The sequence below is a fragment of the Oncorhynchus keta genome, chromosome 19 (assembly GCF_023373465.1).
Source record: "Oncorhynchus keta strain PuntledgeMale-10-30-2019 chromosome 19, Oket_V2, whole genome shotgun sequence".
In the NCBI taxonomy this organism is placed as follows: domain Eukaryota; kingdom Metazoa; phylum Chordata; class Actinopteri; order Salmoniformes; family Salmonidae; genus Oncorhynchus; species Oncorhynchus keta.
The window spans coordinates 81,260,480-81,276,365 of NC_068439.1; the positions used below are offsets into that span (position 1 = coordinate 81,260,480).

At 44.9% G+C, this 15,886-nt stretch overlaps 1 protein-coding gene and 2 long non-coding RNA genes across 7 annotated transcripts in view; 1 reads left to right on the forward strand and 2 right to left on the reverse strand.

The window, feature by feature from the left end:
* Positions 1–3,078: 3,078 nt before the first annotated feature.
* Positions 3,079–15,886, reverse strand: part of LOC118378732 (DNA replication licensing factor MCM3-like) — a 25,250-nt gene continuing 12,442 nt past the window's right edge. Inside the window, exons 11-17 of the mRNA XM_052471487.1 lie at positions 14,364–14,490; positions 13,944–14,094; positions 13,276–13,416; positions 12,930–13,024; positions 11,358–11,431; positions 5,481–5,574; positions 3,079–3,794 (exon numbers count right to left, since the gene is read on the reverse strand). Coding sequence (XP_052327447.1) covers positions 3,596–3,794; positions 5,481–5,574; positions 11,358–11,431; positions 12,930–13,024; positions 13,276–13,416; positions 13,944–14,094; positions 14,364–14,490 — 881 coding nt within the window. The 3' untranslated portion in view covers positions 3,079–3,595. The remainder of the gene's footprint in view (positions 3,795–5,480; positions 5,575–11,357; positions 11,432–12,929; positions 13,025–13,275; positions 13,417–13,943; positions 14,095–14,363; positions 14,491–15,886) is intronic.
* Positions 14,715–15,577, reverse strand: LOC127909517 (uncharacterized). Of its 4 annotated transcripts, none has more exons than XR_008071707.1 (3): positions 15,435–15,577; positions 15,190–15,252; positions 14,715–14,810 (listed from the first exon to the last, which is right to left on the reverse strand). It is a non-coding gene; the product is annotated as an uncharacterized LOC127909517 (long non-coding RNA). The 4 variants fall into 4 exon arrangements; XR_008071709.1 differs by having other exon boundaries at positions 14,752–14,874; XR_008071706.1 differs by having other exon boundaries at positions 14,794–14,938.
* On the forward strand, positions 14,813–15,769 carry LOC127909516 (uncharacterized). Of its 2 annotated transcripts, none has more exons than XR_008071704.1 (3): positions 14,813–14,901; positions 14,965–15,092; positions 15,461–15,769. It is a non-coding gene; the product is annotated as an uncharacterized LOC127909516 (long non-coding RNA). The 2 variants fall into 2 exon arrangements; XR_008071705.1 differs by having other exon boundaries at positions 14,965–15,028; positions 15,461–15,763.

Below are 15,886 nucleotides of genomic sequence, written 5' to 3' on the forward strand. Positions count from 1 at the left end.
CTGATCAGAGATGCAGCCAAGAGGCCCATGATCACTCTGGATGAACTGCAGAGATCTACAGCTGAGGTGGGAGACTCTGTCCATAGGACAACAATCAGTCGTATATTGCACAAATCTGGCCTTTATGGAAGAGTGGCCATTTCTTAAAGATATCCATAAAAAGTGTCGTTTAAAGTTTGCCACAAGCCACCTGGGCGACACACCAAACATGTGGAAGAAGGTGCTCTGGTCAGATGAAACCAAAATTGAACTTTTTGGCAACAATGCAAAACGTTATGTTTGGCGTAAAGGCAACACAGCTCATCACCCTGAACACACCATCCCCACTGTCAAACATGGTGGTGGCAGCATCATAGCTACATAACAGAAGTGTTTAAATAACATAGCTACATAGTGTTTTAAATAACATAGCTACATAGTGTTTTAAATAACATAGCTACATAGTGTTTTAAATAACATAGCTACATAGTGTTTTAAATAACATAGCTACATAGTGTTTTAAATAACATAGCTACATAGTGTTTTAAATAACATAGCTACATAGTGTTTTAAATAACATAGCTACATAGTGTTTTAAATAACATAGCTACATAGTGTTTTAAATAACATAGCTACATAGTGTTTTAAATAACATGGCTACATAGTGTTTTAAATAACATAGCTACATAGTGTTTTAAATAACATAGCTACATAGAGATAGAGGAGAGGACAGGGTGTGGAACCTGTAGATGGGAGATAGAGGAGAGGACAGGGTGTGGACCTGTAGATGGGAGATAGAGGAGAGGACAGGGTGTGGACCTGTAGATGGGAGAGAGGACAGGGTGTGGACCTGTAGATGGGAGATAGAGGGAGGACAGGGTGTGGACCTGTAGATGGGAGATAGAGGAGAGGACAGGGTGTGGACCTGTAGATGTGAGAGAGGAGAGGACAGGGTGTGGACCTGTAGATGGGAGATAGAGGTGGAGGAGAGGACAGGGTGTGGAACCTGTAGATGGGAGATAGAGGAGAGGACAGGGTGTGGACCTGTAGATGGGAGATAGAGGAGAGGACAGGGTGTGGACCTGTAGATGGGAGAGAGGGCAGGGTGTGGACCTGTAGATGGGAGAGAGGGCAGGGTGTGGACCTGTAGATGGGAGAGAGGGCAGGGTGTGGACCTGTAGATGGGAGATAGAGGGCAGGACAGGGTGTGGACCTGTAGATGGGAGATAGAGAGGACAGGGTGTGGAACCTGTAGATGGGAGATAGAGGAGAGGACAGGGTGTGGAACCTGTAGATGGGAGATAGAGGTGGAGGAGAGGACAGGGTGTGGAACCTGTAGATGGGAGATAGAGGAGAGGACAGGGTGTGGAACCTGTAGATGGGAGAGAGGGCAGGGTGTGGACCTGTAGATGGGAGATAGAGAGGACAGGGTGTGGAACCTGTAGATGGGAGATAGAGAGGACAGGGTGTGGAACCTGTAGATGGGAGATAGAGGAGAGGACAGGGTGTGGAACCTGTAGATGGGAGATAGAGGAGAGGACAGGGTGTGGACCTGTAGATGGGAGATAGAGGAGAGGACAGGGTGTGGACCTGTAGATGGGAGAGAGGGCAGGGTGTGGACCTGTAGATGGGAGATAGAGAGGACAGGGTGTGGAACCTGTAGATGGGAGATAGAGGAGAGGACAGGGTGTGGACCTGTAGATGGGAGATAGAGGTGGAGGAGAGGACAGGGTGTGGAACCTGTAGATGGGAGATAGAGGAGAGGACAGGGTGTGGACCTGTAGATGGGAGATAGAGGAGAGGACAGGGTGTGGACCTGTAGATGGGAGATAGAGAGGACAGGGTGTGGAACCTGTAGATGGGAGATAGAGGAGAGGACAGGGTGTGGAACCTGTAGATGGGAGATAGAGGTGGAGGAGAGGACAGGGTGTGGAACCTGTAGATGGGAGATAGAGGAGAGGACAGGGTGTGGAACCTGTATATGGGAGATAGAGGAGAGGACAGGGTGTGGAACCTGTAGATGGTAGATAGAGGTCGAGGAGAGGCCAGGTGTGGGCTGGGGGTAAGAATTGGGTCGATAGAGAAAAGTAACTTTGAAAGGAGACTGTGGGCTGGGGTTAGACGGTGCTAGGCGAGAGTAGACAGAGGCAGGCTGTGGGCTGGGGTTAGACGGTGCTAGGCGAGAGTAGACAGAGGCAGGCTGTGGGCTGGGGTTAGACGGTGCTAGGCGAGAGCAGATAGAGGCAGGCTGTGTGCTGGGGTTAGACGGTGCTAGGCGAGAGTAGATAGAGGCAGGCTGTGGGCTGGGGTTAGACGGTGCTAGGCGAGAGTAGATAGAGGCAGGCTGTGGGCTGGGGTTAGACGGTGCTAGGCGAGAGTAGACAGAGGCAGGCTGTGGGCTGGGGTTAGACGGTGCTAGGCGAGAGTAGATAGAGGCAGGCTGTGGGCTGGGGTTAGACGGTGCTAGGCGAGAGCAGATAGAGGCAGGCTGTGTGCTGGGGTTAGACGGTGCTAGGCGAGAGCAGATAGAGGCAGGCTGTGTGCTGGGGTTAGACGGTGCTAGGCGAGAGCAGATAGAGGCAGGCTGTGTGCTGGGGTTAGACGGTGCTAGGCGAGAGCAGATAGAGGCAGGCTGTGTGCTGGGGTTAGACGGTGCTAGGCGAGAGCAGATAGAGGCAGGCTGTGTGCTGGGGTTAGACGGTGCTAGGCGAGAGCAGATAGAGGCAGGCTGTGTGCTGGGGCATGCAGCTCAGGATGACTCAGGCGTGGGTGTAGAGACAAGCCTGGACGGTGGTTCAGCTCGAGGCTACAGGGTTCCTTATCTGCCCAATCAAAACCACAGCTCGCGATTTCCCCAGTGTTCAGCATAGTGAAACCGCATTTCCCAGGCAGCTGTACCTCACTGCATTCTTCATGTTTTATAGACGTTAAATGGTTTCGCTTGGCATACAATTATTATTATCTATTATCAAATCGACCGCAAGGGACACACTATTTTCACTGATGTGTTCTCGCTATGTGTGTGTGTGTATGTGTGTGTGTGTGTGTGTGTGTGTGTGTGTAAATGAAAGCACAAGCTGTTGGGGTCCAATCACAACGTTCAACATCCAAGTAATTTTATTTTTCATATCGATGCGTTATTACAGTTGACAGACCTTTACAATGAAAACCTTTTTCTTTAACAAAACAATATATACAAGGTGTTTTTCTTAAAAAAGAAATACTAAAACCTTAAAACAGAAAGCATAAAACAATGCAGATGCTCCAGGGAGTAACCAGACCTGGCACATCCCATAATATGTAGCTAAAAAAAACGAGTGAAGCAAAGAAACCAAACTTTGTGAGCCTGATCAAGAATTAACCTACGAACATTACAACTAAATAAAACCATAATCCTTTCAACTACTTGTTTAGTCCATAAGTGGTTACAAACCAAAAAAGGATAATTGGAAAAAGCGAGTGGAGCCCAAAACCCAAAAGAACTAGTCAAAATCCAATTAAATTATTTATGAATTCCTTCTCATTCTTCTTGGTCTCCAATAGGAAACAACTCTCCCTTCACCTCTTCTTCACTCTTCTTCACTTCGGTCTAAGATGAAGATGTTTTCCTTGGTCTTTAGATGAGGAAGATGATGTCGTCGGCCAACATGATCTGGTTGTCGTCCTGCATGCGAGCGAGGGCGGCCCGGACCTCTGTCAGGGTGAAGGTGACATCTCTGTCCTTATTGACACTCTCCATCAGAGAGTTGATACCGACGGACTGAGCATGTGCAGAACGGAACACCTCCAGGAGGGAAGACTTAAACTCCTTCAGCCTGGAGAACAGAGTGAGAGAAATTCATTTATGAAAAATACCATCTATGTGAGGTACATAAAAGACGAGATTCTGTGTTTGTTGTTGTTGTTTACATAAACTCAGCAACAAACAAAAAAAAGTATTCTCACTGTCAACTGCGTTTACTTTTCAGCAAACGTAACACGCGTAAATATTTATATGTGGGTTACATAATAATGAAATGGCGCTTTTCATTACAGAAAATAAATGGCATAAAAAGCTAAACAAACACATGAAGTAGAGATTGGAATGTCTCTATTTGATTTCAGAGGGTTTCAGAAGCAGTACTTGTTGTAATTCTTCCCGACAAGACAAAAAAAATGGTAAATGTTTTCTTAAATCTTTCTTGAACTGAATTGTTGGTTAAGGGCTTGTTAGAAAGCATTTCACGCTCAAGTCTACACTTGTTGTATTCGGCCCATGTGACTAATAAAGTTTGATTTATGCTGATCTCTTGGTCATAGATATATATATTTTAAATTTTAACTAGAGGCGTTGGTTCAGAAAACCAGTCAGTATCTGGTGTGACCACCATTAGCCTCATGCAGCGCGACACATCTCCTTCACATAGAGTTGATCAGGCTGTTTATTTGTGGCCTGTGGAATATGTCCCCACTCTTCTCCAACGGCTGTGAGAAGTTGCTGGATATTGGCGGGACCTGGAACGTGTCAATCCAGAGCATCCCAAACATGGAACACGCTGTCGTACACGTCGGTCCAGAGCATCCCAAACATGCTCAATGGGTGACATGTCTGGTTAGGATGCAGGCCACGGAAGAACTTGGATATTTTCAGCTTCCTGGAATTGTGTACAGATCCTTGCAACATGGGGCCGTGCATTATCATGCTGAGGTGATGGCAGCGGATGAATGGCATGACAACGGGCCTCAGATTTTCGCGTGGTTACACGTGGTCTGTGGTTGTGAGGCCGGTTGGACGTACTGACAAATTTTCTAAAATGGCATTGGGGGTTTATGGTAGAGAAATTAACATTTAATTATCTGGCAACAGCTCTGATGGACATTCCTGCAGTCAGAATGCCAATTGCACACTCCCTTAAAACTTGAGACATCTGTGGCATTGTGTTGTGTGACAAAACTGCACATTTTAGAGTGGCCTTTTAATTGTCCCCCAGCACAAGGTGCACCTGTGTAATAATCATGCTGTTTAATCAGCTTCTTGATGTCCCACGCCTGTCAGGTGGATGGATTATCTTGGCAAAAGAGAAATGCTCACTAACAGGGATGTAAACTACATTTGTGCACAAGACTTAGGAGAAAAAAGCTTTTTGTGGGTGTGGAACATTTCTGGGATCGTTTATTTCAGCTCATAAAACACGAGACCTTCACGTGGTCCTTCTGTGGCTCAGTTGGTAGAGCATGGCGCTTGTAACGCCAGGGTAGTGGGTTCGATTCCCGGGACCACCCATACGTAGAATGTATGCATACATGACTGACTGTAAGTTGCTTTGGATAAAAGCGTCAGCTAAATGGCATATATTATTATTATACGAGACCAACACTTAACATGTTGTGATCATATTTTTGTTGATAATACTTCCATTCATATTAGACTATAGTTCCATTTCAGCTGCCGATCTGAGCACACTGGTACCAAGTCCGCCATTTTGCTGTCACATATACATGCACTCGACTGCCACACCCACCTGTCTGCAGACACCTCTGTCTGTCCGTCCTGACTTGGAGGGACAGGGGCATCCATAGGCTCCTCCTCTGCCGGTTTGGGCGTGCCAGCCTGGACTGTGGGAGGAGTAGACAGGAGTAGACAGAGTTCATTGTCAGACCAGGGCCATGCATATAGAGTGTTGGGTCAACTTTTAAATATTGTTCTAATAGTAGACAGTTTATTTTTTTTATTCAACCTTTATTTAACTAGGCAAGTCTTTAAAGAACAAATTCGTATTTAAAATGACGGTCTATACCGGCCAAACGCGGACGCTGGGCAAATTGTGCGCCGACTTATCACGGCCGGTTGTGAAACAGCCTGGATTCGAACCAGGATGTCTGTAGTGATGCCTCAAGCACTGAGATGCAGTGCCTTAGACCCCTGCGCCACTCAGGATCTAACATGGCTGCTATAGAAGAATGTTGTAGTGTCATGTTAATGGGGTTCTGACATGGCTGTTATAGAATGTTGTAGTGTCATGTTAATGGGGTTCTAACATGGCTGCTATAGAATTTTGTCGTGTCATGTTAATGGAGTTCTAACATGGCTGTTATATAATGTTGTAGTGTCATGTTAATGGGGTTTTAACATGGCTGATATATAATGTTGTAGTGTCATGTTAATGGGGTTCTAACATGGCTGATATATAATGTTGTAGTGTCATGTTAATGGGGTTCTAACATGGCTGCTATATAATGTTGTAGTGTCATGTTAATGGGGTTCTAACATGGCTGCTATATAATGTTGTAGTGTCATGTTAATGGGGTTCTAACATGGCTGTTATATAATGTTGTAGTGTCATGTTAATGGGGTTCTAACATGGCTGTTATATAATGTTGTAGTGTCAGGTTAATGGGGTTCTGACATGGCCGCTATAGAATGTTGTAGTGTCATGTTAATGGGGTTCTAACATGGCCGCTATAGAATGTTGTAGTGTCATGTTAATGGGGTTCTGACATGGCCGCTATAGAATGTTGTAGTGTCATGTTAATGGGGTTCTGACATGGCCGCTATAGAATGTTGTAGTGTCATGTTAATGGGGTTCTAACATGGCTGTTATAGAATGTTGTCATGTTAATGGGGTTCTAACATGGCTGCTATAGAATGTTGTAGTGTCATGTTAATGGGGTTCTAACATGGCTGTTATAGAATGTTGTCATGTTAATGGGGTTCTAACATGGCTGCTATAGAATGTTGTAGTGTCATGTTAATGGGGTTCTAACATGGCTGCTATAGAATGTTGTAGTGTCATGTTAATGGGGTTCTAACATGGCTGCTATAGAATGTTGTAGTGTCATGTTAATGGGGTTCTAACATGGCTGATATAGAATGCTGTAGCGTCATGTTAATGGGGTTCTAACATGGCTGATATAGAATGCTGTAGCGTCATGTTAATGGGGTTCTAACATGGCTGATATAGAATGCTGTAGCGTCATGTTAATGGGGTTCTAACATGGCTGCTATAGAATGTTGTAGTGTCATGTTAATGGGGTTCTAACATGGCTGTTATAGAATGTTGTCATGTTAATGGGGTTCTAACATGGCTGCTATAGAATGTTGTAGTGTCATGTTAATGGGGTTCTAACATGGCTGATATAGAATGTTGTAGTGTCATGTTAATGGGGTTCTAACATGGCTGCTATAGAATGTTGTAGTGTCATGTTAATGGGGTTCTAACATGGCTGATATAGAATGTTGTAGTGTCATGTTAATGGGGTTCTAACATGGCTGATATAGAATGCTGTAGCGTCATGTTAATGGGGTTCTAACATGGCTGTAATAGAATGTTGTCATGTTAATGGGGTTCTAACATGGCTGCTATAGAATGTTGTAGTGTCATGTTAATGGGGTTCTAACATGGCTGATATAGAATGCTGTAGCGTCATGTTAATGGGGTTCTAACATGGCTGATATAGAATGCTGTAGCGTCATGTTAATGCATCATAATGCAGAAACCTCCATTTCCTCACTCAGTGTAGTGTTACACTCTATTAGCCGTTGAAGACAAACTAGATCTGGATCTGGATTCAAATCTGTCTTTTAAGAGATGTCTCCCACACCCCCCTCCCCCTGAGTGGTACAGTGTAAAGACAACAGCTCTCCCACAACCAGATGTCCACATTACCGTAATTACCTTAATACCACAGCAGTCTGCATTTTTGATCTGTTAGCCAAAGTGATAATTCAAGGGTTTTAAAATATCCACACATTTGTGATTCATTGCATTAAATCAAGACAGTGTAGATGAGAAGCTTCTGTAATTGTTTGAATTGCTATCTTTATTTTGGTCTGTCTATATACTATGGTATTTACGGTATTCTAATCTGTCTACACAGGTGAGGCCTGTCTATATACTATGGTATTTACGGTATTCTAATCGGTCTACACAGGTGAGGCCTGTCTATATACTATGGTATTTACGGTATTCTAATCTGTCTACACAGGTGAGGCCTGTCTATATACTATGGTATTTACGGTATTCTAATCGGTCTACACAGGTGAGGCCTGTCTATATACTATGGTATTTACGGTATTCTAATCTGTCTACACAGGTGAGGCCTGTCTATATACTATGGTATTTACGGTATTCTAATCTGTCTACACAGGTGAGGCCTGTCTATATTACTATGGTATTTACGGTATTCTAATCGGTCTACACAGGTGAGGTCTGTCTATATTACTATGGTATTTACGGTATTCACGGTATTCTAATCTGTCTACACAGGTGAGGTCTGTCTATATTACTATGGTATTTACGGTATTCTAATCTGTCTACACAGGTGAGGTCTGTCTATATTACTATGGTATTTACAGTATTCTAATCTGTCTACACAGGTGAGGTCTGTCTATATTACTATGGTATTTACGGTATTCTAATCTGTCTACACAGGTGAGGTCTGTCTATATTACTATGGTATTTACGGTATTCTAATCTGTCTACACAGGTGAGGTCTGTCTATATACTATGGTATTTACGGTATTCTAATCGGTCTACACAGGTGAGGTCTGTCTATATACTATGGTATTTACGGTATTCTAATCTGTCTACACAGGTGAGGTCTGTCTATATACTATGGTATTTACGGTATTCTAATCTGTCTACACAGGTGAGGTCTGTCTATATACTATGGTATTTACGGTATTCTAATCGGTCTACACAGGTGAGGTCTGTCTATATACTATGGTATTTACGGTATTCTAATCTGTCTACACAGGTGAGGTCTGTCTATATACTATGGTATTTACGGTATTCTAATCTGTCTACACAGGTGAGGTCTGTCTATATACTATGGTATTTACGGTATTCTAATCTGTCTACACAGGTGAGGTTGTCTATATTACTATGGTATTTACGGTATTCTAATCTGTCTACACAGGTGAGGTCTGTCTATATTACTATGGTATTTACGCTATTCTAATCTGTCTTCACAGGTGAGGCAGGAATGGGGCTTTGGTCACATCAGATCCAAGTCTAGTGTAAACAGAAAAAATTGGCAAACCTGATGTTGAAGAAAGAGAGAGAGAAAGAGAGAGAAAGAGAGAGAGAGAGAGAGAGACACAGAGAGAGAGAGAGAGAGACACAGAGAGAGAGAGAGACAGAGAGAGAGAGAGAGAGAGAGAGAGACAGAGAGAGAGAGAGAGAGAGAGACAGAGAGAGAGAGACAGATAGACAGAGGGAAGGAGAAAGAGAAACAGACAGAGGGAGGGAGGGAAGGAGGGACAGAAACAGACAGAGGGAGGGAGGGAAGGAGAGAGAGAAACAGAGAGAGACAGAGAGAGAGAGAGAGAGAGAGAGAGAGAGAGACAGAGACAGAGAGAGAGACACAGAGAGAGAAAGAGAGAGAGAGAGATCTCACTAGACATATTTTACTGATGACGTCTGGGTCCAGGATAACTTAACCACTTAATCTGCTGTGGTATCTTGGTCCGCCACATGTCGTTTCTCGGTGTGTGACTATCGTATTGTGTTTATATGTTTTTGATAGTGATGCATGGGTTGACTCGTAAACCCACGGCCCCCCGTGAGTTATATCCGCGGGGTGGACGGGTTTTTAGGATCATTAAATATTATTTGGATGAAGGGCGGGTTGAATAAAGAGAAGAAAAAAAAAGAGTTGAATTCTTGTGCAATTTATATCTATCGGCTAGATTGAGGTGGTTTTTCGCTCATTATTTTTTAGGCCCTCTGGCGTTTAGTGAATAGCCTCGACACCAGTTCATGTCAATCCACGGAGGCAAAAAGGACTATGTAATTCAATAAGAGAAAAGCTGTAAAAAAAGAAAATGGAGAGATGAAGGAGGGCCAGACAAATAATGTTCGGGGGAAAGATTAGGTGACGTGGGAAAAGGGGGGGTTGATATCAGTTATATGTTATGTGAGATGATGGTGAGGCGTTACACAAATTCCACAGTCACGAGAAGACGGGGCTTCAAATGTAGGTCTACTGGGTGAAACGGAAACTGAAATCTGGACACAAGTCTGTACGTCTATAACCTCTCTCATAGCCTTACTATTAACTCGCATCAAATCTAACTGTATTAGTCACGTGTGCTGAATACAACAGGTGTGGTAGACCTTACTGTCATAGGCTTATTTACAAAGCCCTTAAACCAACAATGTAGTTTTCTTCCCCTCAGGGGCGGCAGGTAGTGGTTAGAGTGTTGGGCCAGTAACCGAAAGGTTGCTGGATCGAATCCCCGAGCTGAACAAGGCTGTTAACCCACTGTTCCCCAGTAGGCCGTCATTGTAAATGAGAATTTGTTCTTAACTTCTTCGATATAGGGGGGCGCTCTTTTCATTTTTGGATGAAAAACGTTCCCGTTTTGAACAAGATATTTTGTCACGAAAAGATGCTTGACTATGCATATAATTGACAGCTTTGGAAAGAAAACACTCTGACGTTTCCAAAACTGCAAAGATATTGTCTGTGAGTGCCACAGAACTGACGTTACAGGCGAAACCCAGATAAAAAAATCAATCAGGAAGTGCCGCATTTTTTGAAACCGCCTCATTTCAATGACTCCTTATATGGCTATGGAGGAGCTAGGAGTCAGCTTACGTCTTCCCCAAGGTGTCTACAGCATTGTGACGTATTTGTAGGCATATCATTGGAAGATTGACCATAAGGGACTACATCTACCAGGTTGGTGTCCTCCGTCGCAATTATTGCGTAATCTCCAGCTGCAGTATTTTTCCATTTGCCTTTGATGAGAAACCGACTGCCACGAATGATTTTTCATCGATTAGATAGATATGTGAAAAACACCTTGAGGATTGATTCTAAACAGCGTTTGCCATGTTTCTGTCGATATTATGGAGCTAATTTGGAAAAAAGTTTGGCGTTGTGTTAATTGCGTTTTCGTTTTTTTTTCTTAGCCAAACGTGATGAACAAAATGGAGTGATTTCTCCTACACAAATAATCTTTTTGGAAAAAATTAACATTTGCTATCTAACTGAAAGTCTCCTCATTGAAAACATCCGAAATTCTTCAAAGGTAAATGATTTTATTTGAATGCTTTTCTTGTTTTTGTGAAAATGTTGCCTGCTGAATGCTAGGCTTAATGCTATGCTAGGCTATCAAAACTCTTACACAAATGTGTAGCTATGGTTAAAGCATATTTTCAAAATCTGAGATGACAGTGTTGTTAACAAAAGGCTAAGCTCAATATATTTATTTCATTTCATTTGTGATTTTCATGAATAGTTAACGTTGCGTTATGGTAATGAGCTTGAGGCTATGATTACGCTCCCGGATACGGGATTGCTCGACGCAAGAGGTTTTAACTGACTTGCCGAGTTAAATAAAAAATCTACGAGGTGAGATTAGGGTAGGTAAATGTGTATGTATCTCTTACTCTCAGGGATGTCCTTCTCTCCAGCAAAGTCATACGGGTCGTAGGCCTCGCTGCTCTGGGAACCACGGCGACTCCTACAAACAGAGAACACCGGTTAGACAACGAGTAAACAAATCTCCTCTCCTGTGTTTCAACCTTCATACAGCTTCGCCGCTCAGATCAAATATCCGTCAGAAGAGAGAATTAGTCCATGAGCTACATAATGGCGTCTTGTAGCAGTGGTTTTTAAACCTCTCCCCTGGGGGGGGGGGGGAATTAGTCCATGAGCTACATAATGGCGTCTTGTAGCAGTGGTTTTTAAACCTCTCCCCCATGGGGGGAAGTGGTTTTTAAACCTCTCCCCTGTCCATGAGCTACATAATGGCGTCTTGTAGCAGTGGTTTTTAAACCTCTCCCCTGGGGGGAATCCATGAGTCCATGAGCTACATAATGGCGTCTTGTAGCAGTGGTTTTTAAACCTCTCCCCTGGGGGAATTAGTCCATGAGCTACATAATGGCGTCTTGTAGCAGTGGTTTTTAAACCTCTCCCCATGGGGGGTGGTTTTTAAACCTTAGTCCATGAGCTACATAATGGCGTCTTGTAGCAGTGGTTTTTAAACCTCTCCCCTGGGGGGATTAGTCCATGAGCTACATAATGGCGTCTTGTAGCAGTGGTTTTTAAACCTCTCCCCTGGGGGATTAGTCCATGTGCTACATAATGGCGTCTTGTAGCAGTGGTTTTTAAACCTCTCCCCTGGGGAGAATTAGTCCATGAGCTACATAATGGGGGGGAATTAGTCCATGAGCTACATAATGGCGTCTTGTAACAGTGGTTTTTAAACCTCTCCCCTGGGGGGATTAGTCCATGAGCTACATAATGGCGTCTTGTAGCAGTGGTTTTAAACCTCTCCCCTGGGGGGATTAGTCCATGAGCTACATAATGGCGTCTTGTAGCAGTGGTTTTTAAACCTCTCCCCTGGGGGGATTAGTCCATGAGCTACATAATGGCGTCTTGTAACAGTGGTTTTTAAACCTCTCCCCTGGGGGGGCAGATGATTCAGCATGTTGTTGTAGCTCTCCTGATTCATCTCATCAACAGCTTGATGATTAGTTGACCGGTTCAATCAGATGCTAGATGTGGAATAGATATAATTGGAATACATGGAAGACCTGGGGGTCCCGGAAGAGAAGGTTTGTATCAGTGGGGGTGTGATTATGGGGGTCTGAGAAGGACACTAGTGGGGGTGTGATTATGGGGGTCTGAGGAGGACACTAGTGGGGGTGTGATTATGGGGGTCTGAGGAGGACACTAGTGGGGGTGTGATTATGGGGGTCTGAGGAGGACACTAGTGGGGTGTGATTATGGGGGTCTGAGGAGGACACTAGTGGGGGTGTGATTATGGGGGTCTGAGGAGGACACTAGTGGGGGTGTGATTATGGGGGTCTGAGGAGGACACTAGAGGGGGTGTGATTATGGGGGTCTGAGGAGGACACTAGTGGGGGTGTGATTATGGGGGTCTGAGGAGGACACTTGTGGGGGTGTGATTATGGGGGTCTGAGGAGGACACATGTGGGTGGTGTCTTAAGCCGTACCTCTTCTTCTCTGAGCGAGGGGTACGCTGTGTCGTCTCTTCCTCCGAGTCAGACTCCTGCTCCTTCCTCCCCCTCTTCTTCTCCTTCTCCAGAACCTACGGAACAACGGGACGGAACCTTTTAGAACAACGGGACGGAACCTACAGAACCATGGATTTGGAACCTTTTAGAACAACGGGACGGAACCTACAGAACCATGGATTTGGAACCTTTTAGAACAACGGGACAAAGATTGGTTGAACTTAAACGAACAGAAAGAAACCAGAGTTTATTCAAATGAAGATGTTTCCTGAAAAGCTGTGACAAATGCAACAATCTGTCAACTCTGCATGTTGAGTCCACTGACCTTTTTGAAGTACGCGAACTGGACCAGCTCCACAGCGACCTCCGAGTCCTCCAGCTCCACAGCCTTACTCATGCGGGCTTTAGCGTGGGCCGAAGACAGACGGATCAGGGTCTCCAGAGTACGAGCAGTTACTGGGGACGTCTGGAGGGAGAGAGGAGGGGTTAGACGGGGAGAGGGGAGGGGTTAGACGGGGAGAGAGGAGGGGTTAGACGGGGAGAGAGGAGGGGTTAGACGGGGAGAGAGGAGGGGTTAGACGGGGAGAGAGGAGGGGTTAGACGGGGAGAGAGGAGGGGTTAGACGGGGAGAGAGGAGGGGTTAGACGGGGAGAGGAGGGGTTAGACGGGGAGAGGAGGGGTTAGACGGGGAGAGAGGAGGGGTTAGACAGGGAGAGAGGAGGGGTTAGACGGGGAGAGAGGAGGGGTTAGACGGGGAGAGAGGAGGGGTTAGACGGGGAGAGGGGGGGGTAGACAGGGCAGGGGTCAAGATGTGTGTAGGGGTCAAGGTGTGTGTAGGGGTCAAGGTGTGTGTGGATGTACGACTAGGAACATGTATTTACACAGAGTCAGTCCGATCTTTTGGCCTTTTGACCAATCAGATCAGATTTTGGGCAAAAGATCTGAATTGGGCTGCCTGTGTAAACGCAGCCTCGTGGTGTCTAAAGGGCTCACTCTGGAAATATCGGCTCCCAGCTGTTCCTGGCTTCTCAGCCTGGAGTACTCTTCCGCAATGTGATTGGCCGCTTCCTGGGTCAACGTAGGGGTCAACACCTTGGCGATGTGGATGTACTTCCTCATGAACTCCTTACTCACGATCTTCTCTCTAAACAACAGTAGCATCTGTTAGCATGGAAACGGGTACAGAGAAACCAGCAAAGAAGAAGTCCAACGTGCTGTGATGAGACGGAGAGTCTCCCTACCTGCGTCTCTTGGTGCCGTGTAGCAGGTTGTTGTGTTTCCTGTGTGTGTGTGTGTGTGTGTGTGTGTGTGTGTGTGTGTATATCTCCATACCTGCGTCTCTTGGTGCCGTGCAGGAGGTTGTTGTGTTTCCTGTGTGTGTGTGTGTGTGTGTGTGTGTATATATCTCCATACCTGCGTCTCTTGGTGCCGTGCAGGAGGTTGTTGTGTTTCTCGTACACCTGCAGTTCCTCCTGCTCTTCCTGAACCAAGTCAGGATCCTCAGTGGCCAGGATGTCAACTGACCCACCAAAGGCCATCGCTGCAACACACACACACACACACACACACACACACACACACACACACACACACACACACACACACACACACACACACACACACACACACACACAGCTTAAGTACAGTAGGCTACAGTGACACATGTTTGGTAGTTTTGGTCCTGTACTCCAGCACTTTGTGCCAAAATTGGTTACAGATAGTTACTGAATGAATTGTGAATAATGATGAGTGAGAAAGTTAGACGCACAAATATCATACCCCCCAAGACATGCTAACCTCTCACCATTACAATAACAGGGGAGGTTAGCATGTTATATCATACCCCCAAGACATGCTAACCTCTCACCATTACCAATAACAGGGGAGGTTAGCATGTTATATCATACCCCCAAGACATGCTAACCTCTCACCATTACCAATAACAGGGGAGGTTAGCATGTTATATCATACCCCCAAGACATGCTAACCTCTCACCATTACAATAACAGGGAAGGTTAGCATGTTATATCATACCCCCAAGACATGCTAACCTCTCACCATTACCAATAACAGGGGAGGTTAGCATGTTATATCATACCCCCAAGACATGCTAACCTCTCACCATTACCAATAACAGGGGAGGTTAGCATGTTATATCATACCCCCAAGACATGCTAACCTCTCACCATTACAATAACAGAGGTTAGCATGTTATACCATACCCCCAAGACATGCTAACCTCTCACCATTACAATAACAGGGGAGGTTAGCATGTTATATCATACCCCCAAGACATGCTAACCTCTCACCATTACAATAACAGGGGAGGTTAGCATTTTATATCATACCCCCAAGACATGCTAACCTCTCATTACAATAACAGAGGTTAGCATGTTATATCATATCCCCCAAGACATGCTAACCTCTCACCATTACAATAACAGAGGTTAGCATGTTATATCATATCCCCCAAGACATGCTAACCTCTCACCATTACAATAACAGGGGAGGTTAGCATGTTATATCATACCCCCAAGACATGCTAACCTCTCACCATTACAATAACAGGGGAGGTTAGCATGTTATATCATACCCCCAAGACATGCTAACCTCTCACCATTACAATAACAGGGGAGGTTAGCATGTTATATCATACCCCCAAGACATGCTAACCTCTCACCATTACAATAACAGGGGAGGTTAGCATGTTATATCATACCCCCAAGACATGCTAACCTCTCACCATTACAATAACAGGGGAGGTTAGCATGTTATATCATACCCCCAAGACATGCTAACCTCTCACCATTACAATAACAGAGGTTAGCATGTTATACCACGAGGGGTTGAACAGAACAACTAAAACATGTATCTTGAAAAAACAAACAAAAAATACAACGTAAATATACCCCCACCTGGGCCCCTATCCCTCCACA